The sequence below is a fragment of the Alternaria arborescens genome, assembly GCF_004154835.1.
Source record: "Alternaria arborescens strain FERA 675 chromosome Unknown contig_76, whole genome shotgun sequence".
Taxonomy (NCBI): domain Eukaryota; kingdom Fungi; phylum Ascomycota; class Dothideomycetes; order Pleosporales; family Pleosporaceae; genus Alternaria; species Alternaria arborescens.
Window position 1 is genome coordinate 36106 of NW_021167931.1, and position 13361 is coordinate 49466.

The following is a 13361-nucleotide window of genomic DNA, read 5'->3' on the forward strand; positions in this document are numbered from 1 at the left end:
GCCAGATCTTGCTAGCATTCGTGTGCGCTAGCGGCGCGACGCCGACGGCTGCACCAGTAACGACGCGGGACCTCGTAGTACGGGAAAATACGATTGGACAATGTGACGATCAAGGGACATATTCGACGAAGAATGGACTCAACTTTACGATGTACTGCGGGCAGAGGAACCCAAACAACGGTGCGCCTCGTTTAGTACTTGCTTCGCGACGGAACTCCCAGCTGACGAACGCTAGACGCATACATAAACCCGCAAGGAAACTACGACTGGTTGTACACACCCACGTACGGAGATTGCCTAGAGCTTTGCTCACGTTTTGCGGGAGACGGCGAAGGCTGCTTCGGCGTTCACTGGACCGTAGATGGAGGACATTGTTGGTTAAGAAACAGCAATGTTTCGACATCGGACCTAAAACCAGACACTGGATCGGTCTCTGCCCTCGTCAATCGGAATCAAATGAAAGGCTTCGATACTGCATGTACGGACGAGGATTACCAGAAACTTGCTGGTGTCGATGGCATCGCCTACACTACGAACTGCAATCAGGTGTATCAAGGCGAGATACAATGCTTCGACGAAGACGAGTATCCCTGCCTTGATCCGGCTCGTTACTTTTACCACGCCGAGTCGCTTGAAGAATGCCTGGGCTTCTGCGTCGCCCTGCACCCCCGTTGTCGCATAGTGTCCTGGAACCCAGGTCTCCAAGTCGGCTTCGCAAACTGCTGGCCCAGGTTCGGTAATCAAAACCCAAAGCTGGGCCAACCCAGTTCACAGCAAGGCACCATGCACTCGGCCGCCATCATCGAAGCTCCTACCCCAGATAGCGCATGTCCCCAGGACAACGTGTATCATTCCGGAGGCCAAGCGAACGGTACCCAGTTTGACATCCATTGCGGGAAACTAAACCAAGGCCTGAACATCACTAGCTTGCAAGCGCAGAACATCACATATTGCATGGACGCATGCGCAGCTAACAAGGATGGTTGTACAGCAGTACTATACTCCTCCAGCCTCGACGACGGTTACCAAAACTGCCACCTACAAAAGACGATCAACGAAGTCATCGACTCAGCAAACGCCACCTATGCCACCATAGCCTCTTCAGACAGCGACAACACCTCCTCCGGCTCTTCACCAAGCAAAGCATGGATCGCGGGCCCAGTCATCGGTGGCATCGCCGCTCTCGCCGCCATTGGCTTTGTGATATTCTGGTGGCAGAGAAGGAAAGCCAGGAAGGCCTCCGCAGTGCATAAGTACGCACAGCCCGCTGGAGGCGCCGCTTACGATCCGACGCCTGCGTATAGTCCGAGAACCAGCCGGTCTGAGGTGCACGCTTTGAGCATGAGCGAGTTGCCGGCAAATGTCAAGTATGGACATAATCAAGGGCCCAAGAGCGAGGCGCAGGAGCTGCCGAGTTGATGGGTAAGGTTGATACTGTAGTATTTAATGTTATATGACGTCTAGTATTGAGACATATTTCCTCCCGGCTCGTCGTTCCTGTACGTTATCGCTGGACGTTCGGTCTCATCACCACTACTTACTCGCCCTGTACGAGTCATCTTGTCGCACGTGTACTCAATGAAACGTCATGTGATAATGAATGATTGTATTCGAAATCTCGTTCCTGGCTAGGCTTGAACGTAGTTAATCGAGCGGCATGCGCACGGACAACGCCCGGCAGACGGGCGTCATGCCGTCGGCGTCATCGACGACACGACAACCACTCCTTACTTGGCACACCACCTGAGTGCTTTCACCATGTATGAGCTGGTGGACTTTCCTTGCAAAGTTCTGGTTTATCAAACTGAAGATTTCGTAGAGGTTACGCCCAGCGAACCCGCACGAACGCCGTGTTTCTCCCAAACATACAAGCATGAACCGCCTTTTCCTAGGTAGAGTAAAGCAGAGTAGAATAGATTATCTATGGATGATCTTTGTACTTATTCCAGACACCATACGTCTAGTTTTACGTTTTTGCAGTACCTAGCCAAGCCTAACTTCTTTTCTAGCGACGATCAATCCACATTGTACATTGCTTCGTACATTGCTCCGTACATGCCTAGGCACGATGCAAGGTTGTTTACGTTGCTACGTCGCCTCACAATTTCCTTTCTTAGGGCAAGTTGCTTAATGCAGAAAATTTGGCGGTGCATGAGCGAAAGGCTTCCGTGTGCAGTTCCGCGGACAATGAAGCTTGTTTGTGAATGCTAAAGTTGTGGAGAATCCCATTCGGATGCCGGAAGTATCGTTCGCGGTCCAATCCAGACTTGGAGCTCGAGAAGAGTTCTTGGTCAGGGCCGTCGGCGCATCCACTTAGACATGGATATTCGTTTCTGGGTCGCAATTTAGGGGAATTGAGCAGGCCTCGTGGTTACATTCGTACAACAGTACAACATTCGTGCTCTCGGGAAGTCAATCCGCTTGGACATCGCATCGTGAAACCTCTGTAATCATCCGACCCTTTCATCCGTTAACTTTCGACCGACAGTTTAATGCATGGCGAGGGAGGTGCGATGCTTCGAGGCCATGTCGAGTGGTATATATATCGACTCTTATGTGATGAATAGCAACATGGACAAAAATCAGATACACACCTCGTTCTTCCCAATTCGTCCTGTATCCCATTACCCATATTCTTGGAACCCAAAAAATCGAGATGCAGAGAGATCCTCCCACGGACATCGATGTCCTTGTCGTTGGAGGCGGAATCGGAGGGCTTGCCTTCGCGATTGAGGCCTACCGCAAAGGCCATACGGTACGAGTGATTGAGCGAAACGATAAAGGACAGTACTCTGGTATGTCCCTTTGCAGAATGGCACAATTATAGATGCTGATGTCAAATATATAGGTGAGATTATCATGGTGACAAGCCCGGCCTTGGTGACGCCACAGAAATGGCCTGGATTCATGGAGCGAGCCAGAGCAATCTCTGGACAACCGGACGTTACGATGCGCAAGTTCGATGGCACTTTTATCAAGCGCGAAACAGTCGGCGACATAGAAAACCCAACACTCAACGTTTATCGGAAATCGCTACACGGTCTTCTTACCTCTTACGCCCAGGAACAAGGCATTTCAATCACTTTCGGAGCAAAAGTAGTGGAGTTCATCGAGAGTGACAATGAGGCTGGTGTCGTTCTTGAAGGCGGCGATCGCTTAATGGCTGACGTGGTCGTCGCAGCCGACGGAGTTGGGTCAAAGTCTCGCGACTTGATGGATGGGAACAAAGCAGCACCCATTAGCTCAGGCTTCGTCATGTACCGCTGCACTTACCCAGCTGAGCTGCTCACAAAAAGCCCCATCACCGCAAAGGAATTTGCTGGCAAGGACGAGGAAGGTTTTCTGTACATCGGCCCGGGTACCCATGTAGTACTTCATCAGTTCAGAGGTGATTTTTGTTATCTATTGACAACTAAAGATGAGCACAGCGATGCCACGGAGAGCTGGTCAAAGAAAACATCAACTGACAACGCTTTAAAAGCCGTCAAGGGCTGGGACCCCTTGGTAATTGAGCTCATAAAGGCCTCACCAAGAGACGAGTGCCTCGACTGGAAGCTGATGTGGCGCGACCCGCAGCCGCAATGGGCGTCGAAAGGAGGCCGCGTTGTCCAGCTGGGAGATGCAGCTCACCCCTTTTTGCCGACCTCTTTCAGCGGCGGAACCATGGCTATGGAAGATGGGTACTCGCTGGCAGCATGCCTAAGCCTTGCTGGCCGAGAGAACGTCCAGCTTGCCACCAAAGTTCATAACAAGCTGAGGTAAGCTATGCCTATACATACGCACAACACCAGCTGAAACTTTTTTGATCAGATTCGAGCGCGTTTCCTGTGCCCAGAAACTGGGTTTCAAAAACCGTGAAGTCTTCCACAATACTGATTGGAGCAGTCAGAATGCAGCTCCGAAGAAAAATGAAAAGATGGTGGGAGACTGGCTGATTCTTCACGACCCAGAAAAGTACACTCATGATAACTACCACAAGGCTGCTGAGCACTTGCTTACTGGTGCTCCGTTTGAAAATACCAACATTCCACCAGGATACAAATACAAGCCGTGGACTGTGCGCGAGCTGTTGGCGGCTTCAGACCACGGTGAGGTGGTGGAGGACGAGGGTGTTTGGTTTTAGAGTGAGCATATCTTCTTCTTGATGTAGCTTTTTCCCACAAGATCTATGTAGAGTGGGTGTCATCTTACCTGCCTATACTGAAGACCTCAATCTCTAGATTTTACTACAAACCATGTCCCCACGCCTCGGACGCTTGCTATCTTCTATGTTTCTCGCACAAACTCACTATCAGCACAGTCAAGGTCTTGTGTCTATTACAATCTTCCGTCCTCGCTTCAAACGTCGTGCCAGCCGCCCGTTGACGCACTCGCTTGATTTTGACGGTGGACATCAATTTAGCGGAATGTGTAACAGCTCAGACCGATTGACAGCGGGGAAATAGCATGCCGAAGCGCGAGAACGGTGTCGTGGTTCCAATTCTTTGGTTTCATCTTTCATAACGCTTCTCGCCATGTACCGCTACCATGAACTGGTGAGCTTTGCTGAGGAATTTCTGGCTTGTCGAAGTTAAGGTTTGACCAAGACTATGTCCGGATAGCGCAAGTTGCGTGTTCGTCGTGCATGATCGCTGGGTAGGAGCCCAGCGACCCGGCATGAGCGCCATATTAGTCCCAAACAACCCAAGCGTGAGCCGCCTGTTCCTAGTCAGGGTCCAATGGTCCAAAGCCCACAGAAACAGAGGGAAAAAATGAATTCGACGGTTCTCCCTTCCCATCCCGGAGCTACGGATTTAACAATTTGGCATCTCGGCGCGCTCTGTTGGGCAAACAGCTAATCCTGGCACAGTCTAGCGTCGCAGATAATCGGCATCGACGACTCATGGACGAACCGGGCAATACTCTCGCGAGATCGATGTCTGGCGGAGAGTGCTTTTCGTGATTACTGTCCCACCTGGTAAGGTTTGGTACTACGCCTGCGCTATGAGGAAATCGGGGTTTCATACTCGGTTTGCTCAGTTAGGCAACTGAACCTTAGCGCAGCGCGGCTTACGGACAAAAACTACGATGGCATCACTCGGATTAGTGCTGCAAATGGCTTTTCGAGACCAAATGGCCAAGCTGGTTTAAACTTTGTTGTGTTTCCAACGGGGCTTGATTGTGTCGTAGTAGCAGTTGAATAAAGCTGAAATGTCCCTTCAGGTTTGGCTTCGTAGACCTTCTTCTCCCACGTGCCAATCCTCCAGTCTAAGGAGCCTGCCGCCAGAATGAGAATGTTCTTTGTGTCTTGCATTCTTGCCGTCACTTCAGTTCTGATTCTACCTATTTCCGCTCAGACTGATGGTCTCGCCAACCTGCCAGCATGTGCTGTACGTCTTCTTTCCGTTGATCTTGTCGTAAAGTAACGAATGCTTACTTATATCGCAGCAAACATGCCGTGATAGCACACCAGCATGCGATTCCTCTAATAGCTTGCCCTGCATGTGTAGCGATGCCACCTATCTTTCGAGTCTGCAAGACTGCTTCGCCCTGTCATGTCCCCCAAAAGACGTCTTTAGCGCGATCAACGTTACCACGACTACTTGCAACATGCCGGTCCGCTCCAAAACACGCACGTACAAGACCGTAAACATTGTATTTTTCGGACTAGCGACCGCGGCTATCTTTGGACGATTCGCAGCTCATGTAATCGTTGGGCGTGTGCAATGGCTCAACGATGGTAACATGGGTGTGGTCTTGGTACGTGGTAAAGCTCCGACAGGGGCGATTCATTTCTGATGATTTTCAGGCTTTGAACTCTGTCTTGTTTGCTACGACGTATAAAATGGGTCAGTTGCTTACGTTTCTTTTCTTGAGATGCATTGCGCTGATTTCATTTGAACAGCCTTCGACGGGCTCGGACAGGATATATGGAAAGTCCCCTTTGAGCATATAACATCGATGCTCCGCGTAAGTCGACCTCTGAACAATCTTCTCCCTTCCGCAGCATCTAACAACAGTTTTGAAATAGTTCTTTTGGATCTGTGAGATGGTCTACTTCAACCTTATCGGCTTCATCAAGATCGCCTTCCTACTCTTCTTCTTGCAGATCTTTCCAGATAAACGCTTCCGCGCCACTATTTGGGGAGTCATCATCCTCAACATAGCCTTTATGATTGCCTTCACCTTCGCAGTCGCATTCATATGCACCCCCGTCAGCTTTATGTGGACGAGCTTAGACGGCAAACATCAAGGTCATTGCGGAAATAACAACGCGCTCGCGTTCTCGCATGCTGGGGTCAGCATAGTGTTGGATCTTGTCACGTTGGCTTTGCCAATTGGACAGATTTGGAATCTACAACTCAAGACTAAGAAGAAGATTGGGGTGCTATTGATGTTCAGTGTGGGTGCTTTGTAAGTCGTGATCGGAGAAAGGTATATAGAAGCTCGAAGCGATGCTAACGCAGACAGTGTCACCGTGGTGTCTATCCTGCGCTTGCGAGCTCTTGTCTCCTTCGCACGCGGCGAAAACATCACCTGTAAGTTCTAGCCCTCACCACGCACGCTTCGTGTCTGACGCTCAGAACATTAGGGGATTACCTGGAAGCCGCACTCTGGTCCGTCATCGAAGTCAACGTTGGCATCATCTGTGCCTGCATGCCATCGATTCGCCTTGGCCTCGTTCACCTCTTCCCGTCAATCCTAGGAAGCACGAATCAGTCGATTTCGAAAACCCCACTGGGCGGCCGAGTCAAAGGCGCAAGTTCAAGGCCGGACGCAATTGCGGTGCAGACGAACTTGTGTGTATCGCATGCGCGAAAGCCGCATGACAGTGATCAAGGAAGTTTTGTGCAGCTGGTAGAAATCAACGGGTACGAGGGCAGTACCAAGACGAATTAAGAGAAGCCAGCAGCTAGCTTAATTTGTCCTGCCTTATCGCGCGACCAACGTCATAGTCACTCCTCACCAACACACCATGCCACACCCTGTATTGGCATGCGCAGTGCCTGCGAAACTCTTCGCGATGCCGGCACGGAATGCCTGATGACGGCGTGAAGCGACGACTGCAGACGGACGCGCCGTGTGGCTCCACACACGCTGGCCCGACCAAGACCACATCCATCCAACCCCTCCGCGCGGGCAGCGCACTCGGCGCATTGCCCTCCAATACCAAGCCAATGTTTCCCAGCAACGCGCACTCCATGACGTGGAATTGGAGCTAGTATAGGCCTCAATAATGCAGAGGGACGAGGTCTCGATACCACGACTTGATTCACGCAACTGCATCAGCGGGCAAGAGCGCGCATCTGCGCACCGAGCATTTTGCGACGCCATGCTGGACCGGGTCTGCATTCAGTGCGCACGTCAATCCTCGTCGTGGTAACGTCTGTCGCCATCACCTCCCTCGATCGAACCGCCCTTGCCATCAGCGCAACGCGCCACGCATCCCTCGTTCACCTCTCTACGGCTCTTCGCCTCGCACACGTTACACCTTGACGAACCAACGGCACGGTTTTCGGTCGGGTTATACAAGGAACTGGATAGTTGGTTCCTTTTGGAGGGCGACGTGTGGGACCTCTCTCGCGCAGGTTTCAACACCATCGATATGTACTGCAACAGTACACATGGGCGTGCACAAATCATTCCAGCCATACTCAGAGTCGGTGCTCGGAGAGTCAAGCATACGCCACAACGGCCCGGCAGCGAAGCGGCACCAAGCCTGGCTCAGACCCCTCACTCGTGCGCAAGTAGAGCGAACAATGCCAGGCAATGTGGTCCTGCACGCCCATCGCCTTGAATTGCGACGAGTACTAGCAGCATCTCACTGGTGTCGTCGCAACAGTGCGCCTGGCCTTGCGCTGAAAGAGTACCCTTCAATAACACAGCTGGCTGGAAAGCTATCACAGGGTAGGCCACTCGTGCGTAGACCGCGGCCAAGAAGCTGCTCCATGTTAGCGCAGGGTCGTGCGCGGAAGGTGAGATTAGTGTTGCGCAATGGTTGCCGTCGTGTCAGCACGAGCAGACCATGCTCTGCGTATCTCGGTCCGCCTGCTTTACCTGCTTTGGATTCGTTCTTCGACGTCGTTACTTGCAGGTGTGTGTCTCAACCATCCGTGTGATCTATCACCAACGCCTTGCTCACTGCAGCAATGACGACGTTTACGCGCACCTCCACGCCACCATCCTTGCTTGCTATACAACGCAACAACGCGAGAGGAAATGTGCTTCAACACCAGACGTCTTATCACATTGAATATCACATTATCTTTATCACCCATCAACTCATGAGCTGCATTCAACTTCCACTGACCCCACAACCGTTCTCTTCCATTTTCACAATGTCGCAAATCTCATCCGGGTGGGCAAGGAGGACAAGGCCGACGCGGTATGCCTACATACCTGTCGTACAGGAGCGCGACAAGCAGGCCTACGAGACTCCCAACAGCAAACTTGAGCCAGTACGTCAACCTTGCGCTTTGCGCTGAATTTGCGTCGATATCATGCCTCGGGTCGTGACGTTCCTCTTCGGTCGCGGGACTTCTCGCGAACGCGGTCTTCGTCCCGTTGGGTGAGCGTGGTGCTTCAAATTGGGAGGCTTTGTCGTTAGGCATCCTGGTAGCTGTCCGAAAGAAGGGTTCATACAAGAGAAGGTATGCAAAGCAGGATTCGTGAGTGGAGAGGTGTTGATAAGGTCGGGACGCTCCTTATATAGGATATTGGAGAGCGTTTCGAGGACATGCACGAAGATGATTCGGGTATGCGAAATGTCATTCGTGTCCATACCGTAATGTATCACTGAGATCAGGTCGCCAATACCACATCGTTTGTTCAAAGTGCCGAGAGTTTGCTTAGGTTTCGTCACGTACCTTCATCATCTCTTGTCTCGTGGTCCAACCACGCCAAGCACGAGGGAACCGATATATCCGGCTCAGGCTCCGTCCCCACCTAAACTCATGTGCCCCATTCGGACTTGATCTACAAGACAACGCAGATCTCCGCTACCACAGGACTTTACTCAATCGATGCGAAGGTAAGGCGACCAAGCCAAGTCGGCGGCGTTCATTCACGCAGCCTCAAGGTTGAGCTACAAGCTCAGCTAATCCTTTTCGGAAGGACCCGAATACACCTTCCGCAACAGGCATTACATCATCGATACCTCTGATTTATCAACTGTCCCATCGCTAATGCAACCAATGATGTAGTCACAGTTGGTTCAAACCTCCGCATCTCGTCCTGAATGGTCGGCCCATTTCTCTATCCAACCCTGCATCAGCATGGAAGGACTTAGCACTTCGCATCCTCGCACTATACGTTCTACAACGACAGACTTCCGTGAAGGTCAAAGATGAAGATGCTCTCGACAAGCTCAAAGCCATTGGATCCATGAAATGTGTAGTCGCTTGCCAAGCCAACTTTGTTTAGTCCACCATCAAGGTGACCATCCTAACCACACGAAGGAACGGGGCGTGCCGTTGACAGGAGCTTATCAGACTTTGCGGTTCACCTTCCGCAGAGCGCTTAGGTATTCATCACATATTAGGCCCGTACTTATCATTAGATGTGGGGATCACAGTACTTACCTGAACTTTTCTTGGCGTACAGGTTCGCCGCATCCGCTTTGCTGGGCTATTCGAATCAGCACTTCCTGCTGACCTTACCAACAATCTTGACGGAATAGTCGATGGATCAGAAAGCGCTGTCAAAGGGCTCGTAACATTGGTCGAACCGCGCTACCTATTCTGCTTCTACTACTCGCTGTGGACATCTATGGGAAGACGTTCAGGCACTACCACGTTATCATAGGATACTTATATTAACCTCAACATTGAAAGAATGCGACTAGCATACTATGGCGTGTGAGGGTCGGGAACCGGTCACGGTTGCTCTGGTATGGACTACTGCAAACTGAACATGTCCGCCTGAAGCTCACATACTGCCAGTACACCTCCTGCATCCCTCATCACGAACCAAGGCTTGGATGCAGTTTTCGAGCAGCTCCCGGGGGCCTAAACCAAGACCAAGCCAACGATCACGATCTCCAACACGACTATGCTGTTGTCGCACCGTCATACTTGCGACATGCGTAGCTGTTCAATGCCCCATTAAGAGATAGCCTTGAGGCATGCTCTCTCATCATCGGCTACCGGCAAGTGAAGACAGCTATCGCGGCGAATGAACTCGAGGTCACTAGGCGGAAGCATGCTTACTGGTGCGACCTCCAAGACAGCTATATTGCAAGCAAGAAGCGATTTGTGAATATAAAAGGCGGGCATTTCTCGAGCACATGGAACATCTCTCATCCTCACTCAGTCTCATCATTGCGCCAACTGCCTTCCGTTAGCCTTACGAGATTAGGACACACCTACGACATGTTTCTCAAACAGCAAGCGGCACTTCTGGCAGGTCTGCTTCCACTAGCAAGTGCATACCGACTTGTGTTCTATACTGGCTTCGATTGCAATGGCGAAAGGCTCCGAGCTCGACAAGCAGTTCAAGACGGCACTTGCTACGACCCTAGCCCTCTAGGTTCGCAAACCAGCTCCGTCCTAATCGTTGCTGAGGACGGCGACGATCCCCTGTCGACAGTGGTGTTCTTTCCAAATGATGTTGACTGCGCTCTCGGCGAGGCCATCTCGACTGGCAATACCGGCTGCGTCAACGTCTACCAGGGAGACTCGTTTGGAGGATTCACTGTCATCAGTGGAGAAACTAAGCGAAGAGAAGTTCAAGAAGAAGCCCCCATCTCTGCCATAGGCATCACTCATGGCGACTTCTTCGAGATGGATGGCGAACTATGGCGCTGGAACCAGATTGCCCAGGATACCTTCTCTGGTGTTAAACCTGAGGATTGGTCCGGCACCGCTCGCCTTGCTAACTTTGCGCCTCTTGAGTATGGCAGAGACTTCCCTTTCAACTTCACTCAATACGATCTTGAGAATCCGTCGTCGTCCATGATGGAACGCGCTGTCACCGCCGCTTCCGGGCTGGATGCAGACTCTACTCCGAACTCTCTCCGTGAGGCAGAAGAGCTGTTCGAGCGTCAAGACGTCTGCCGGAGAATCCGTGAATGCGTCTATGGTTTCCCTATCCTGGCCAACTACTACTTCCCTGAGCAAACCGAACGCCGTCAATCAGATCAATGCCGCAAAGCCAGCAGCGGAGAGCATCTGGAACTTCCTAAAGAATCCATACGTTTCTAGTTTCACCGTGGGTTTAGCAACTGGCGCTATCGGCGCTCGGTACTTTGGCTCTGCACCAGACTGCATCCCGGGGCCAGAATCAGACGCCGTTCGCACCACCATCAATGAAGGTACCACGACCGCCAGCCGTGTTAGCGCTATCCGCACCGACGTGCTGGCTGGCAGCAACGGAGCGGGTACCTTGACTACAGTCATCGTGCCTCCAGACCAGCGTGGAACTGGTATCTGCAACACTCCCGTTACGGACCCTTCGCCAACAAGGTTTGCGCTCTCGCGTCATAAGCGATCGCTGTACGCCAAAGTTCCTGGCTTCGAGGAATGGCTGAAGACCAAGAACTCTGCGCTCTAGAATTGTTGCGGAAGTCGGAGGGTAGCAGAGGGATCTCGGAACGATATCGGGTTATGGAAGGTAAAGAAAGAAGGCTGAACAGTTGCTTTTTTAAATGTTTCAGGCAGCGGGGAATTGGCTACGTAGTTAGATAGACCTCGAAGTCTTGTCACACCCAGTACTTAGCTCAGCACAATCATCTCAACCACATGCATGTTTTTTCCAGTGCATTTTCATTGGATGTAGCGCTGTGAAGATGCACGACCAGGAGCATCCGACATAGCCGATCTGAAGTACAAAACTTTGCCGAACGTTTTCCGCTGCGAACAACAATAGCACCATGGCTTGACGTACTCGCCGTATAGCAACCTGCCACAAGGATTCGTCATTTTGGCAGAATTGAAAAGCAGGTGAAGACAAATTCTGGAATTAAGGCTTAGTAAAGGACGAATTTCGGGCTAGATGTGTGCTACAGCGTGCTACTGCATTGCTCTCTAAGGATCCCACTGGGTAAAGACAACAGGCCCGGAAAGCGTCACAACACCCAACATTCCTCCATCCTCTTCCCCCACAATCTTACCCGTCTCGACATCGCGTTTCCAGATAACAACAGTATTGTTGTTCTGGTGACCAACCGCGATCTTGTCACCATCCGTGTTGATCATTAGTTGGCGGGGCGAGTAGCCTCCAGACGGTGCGTGCTGCACCAGTGTCAACGTTCCATTTGCGTTGATAGAAAAGACGGACAGAGTATCGCTGGATCTGGTTCTGTGGATAGGGGAACCAAGAAAAGAAACGTCGCGGTTCGATACAATCACGAAGCGACCATCGGGCTGTTGGCGAGACAACATTAGCATGACAACTCACAAGTATCGTAGGAGAAGAACTCACCGTGATAGCAATCTCACTCGTCGGCGCCGTCGTCACCGGAAGGTACTCACTGATGGATACAACATCATCCACAAGCCTCCATTCCAATCCGTCCTCTTTGTACTCAACCTGATACGAATAAACCCTCTGATCCAACTCGCCGTTAACGAACAGAAACAAGTTTCCCGTCTCCGGCGCAGTCCAGAAGACCGCCTTCCTCGGTCCACATCCCAGCGGTGTAACCAAGGGAGCCAATTCTGCTAACGGCGCGATGGTTTGCTGGTTGTAGCGAAACACCCGAATTCTATCCTGACCCAGATCAGTCATGAGTAAGAACTTGCGGGTAGGGTCTAGGAAGACGCCGTGCAGGTAACTCCGATCTTGCCTCGCAGTCACGGGGCCGATGGCAGTCGTATTAGGAAAGATAATCTGGGCTGGCTCAGAAAGACCGCCATTGTCATCGGGGAGGCGGTATATGCCGATGGCGCTTCTATTACTGTTCACGGATGCGTTAGCCGCTTGTATCGCGTAGAGCGGGTAAAGACCGCAGGATCAAAGAAGGGAAAAGAGTGAGGGACTGAAATAACTTACTAGGAAGTAGAAACATATCCTCGAACTCCTGTCTCCTCGTCGTCGAAAAATTCAGCAGCAACGCCTGAAAACGGCGCGCTCACCCGCGCAATTCTACTCAGCGACCCATCAGCCGCGATACGCAAGCTGTTCAGCGAGCCTTCGGTACCAGGGGCCCGTCCACGATCCAGACAGTACAAGATGCGGTTCTGGTAATCAACATTCAAACTCGCCGGGTTAGGTCCGCAATCTGCCGTCACAGAGATAACAGTCAAACTCGACGTGTTCCCGTTCTCTGTGAGTAAAAGTGTGCTGACGTTTCCTCTAGAATCGGCAGCGAAGAGTTGGGAAGCGCTGCTGGGCATAACCATGAGAAGAGTGGGAAGCACGAAGTGCAAGATGAGCGAATGCAT

The 13361-nt window shown here is 51.6% G+C and overlaps 5 protein-coding genes across 5 annotated transcripts; 4 read left to right on the top strand and 1 right to left on the bottom strand.

Annotated features, from left to right (window-relative positions):
* Positions 1 to 149: 149 nt before the first annotated feature.
* On the top strand, positions 150 to 1419 carry AA0111_g12359 (hypothetical protein; the record flags this gene model as incomplete). The annotated part of the gene is made up of 2 exons (XM_028646329.1): positions 150 to 180; positions 236 to 1419. The coding sequence occupies 2 exons, from the start codon at positions 150 to 152 to the stop codon at positions 1417 to 1419; spliced, it is 1215 nt and encodes a 404-aa protein (XP_028500043.1).
* Positions 1420 to 2656: 1237 nt separating this feature from the next.
* Positions 2657 to 4123, top strand: AA0111_g12360 (hypothetical protein; the record flags this gene model as incomplete). Its single annotated transcript, XM_028646331.1, has 3 exons — positions 2657 to 2795; positions 2849 to 3758; positions 3811 to 4123. 3 exons carry the CDS (start codon positions 2657 to 2659, stop codon positions 4121 to 4123), a joined length of 1362 nt encoding a protein of 453 aa, XP_028500047.1.
* Positions 4124 to 5589: 1466 nt separating this feature from the next.
* AA0111_g12361 (hypothetical protein) lies at positions 5590 to 6879 on the top strand (the record flags this gene model as incomplete). The annotated part of the gene is made up of 6 exons (XM_028646332.1): positions 5590 to 5739; positions 5789 to 5828; positions 5885 to 5949; positions 6011 to 6393; positions 6451 to 6518; positions 6572 to 6879. The coding sequence occupies 6 exons, from the start codon at positions 5590 to 5592 to the stop codon at positions 6877 to 6879; spliced, it is 1014 nt and encodes a 337-aa protein (XP_028500046.1).
* Positions 6880 to 10349: 3470 nt separating this feature from the next.
* On the top strand, positions 10350 to 11180 carry AA0111_g12362 (hypothetical protein; the record flags this gene model as incomplete). The annotated part of the gene is made up of 1 exon (XM_028646333.1): positions 10350 to 11180. The coding sequence occupies one exon, from the start codon at positions 10350 to 10352 to the stop codon at positions 11178 to 11180; it is 831 nt and encodes a 276-aa protein (XP_028500049.1).
* Positions 11181 to 12002: 822 nt separating this feature from the next.
* On the bottom strand, positions 12003 to 13361 carry AA0111_g12363 (hypothetical protein; the record flags this gene model as incomplete). The annotated part of the gene is made up of 3 exons (XM_028646334.1): positions 12003 to 12341; positions 12400 to 12874; positions 12970 to 13361. The coding sequence occupies 3 exons, from the start codon at positions 13359 to 13361 to the stop codon at positions 12003 to 12005; spliced, it is 1206 nt and encodes a 401-aa protein (XP_028500048.1).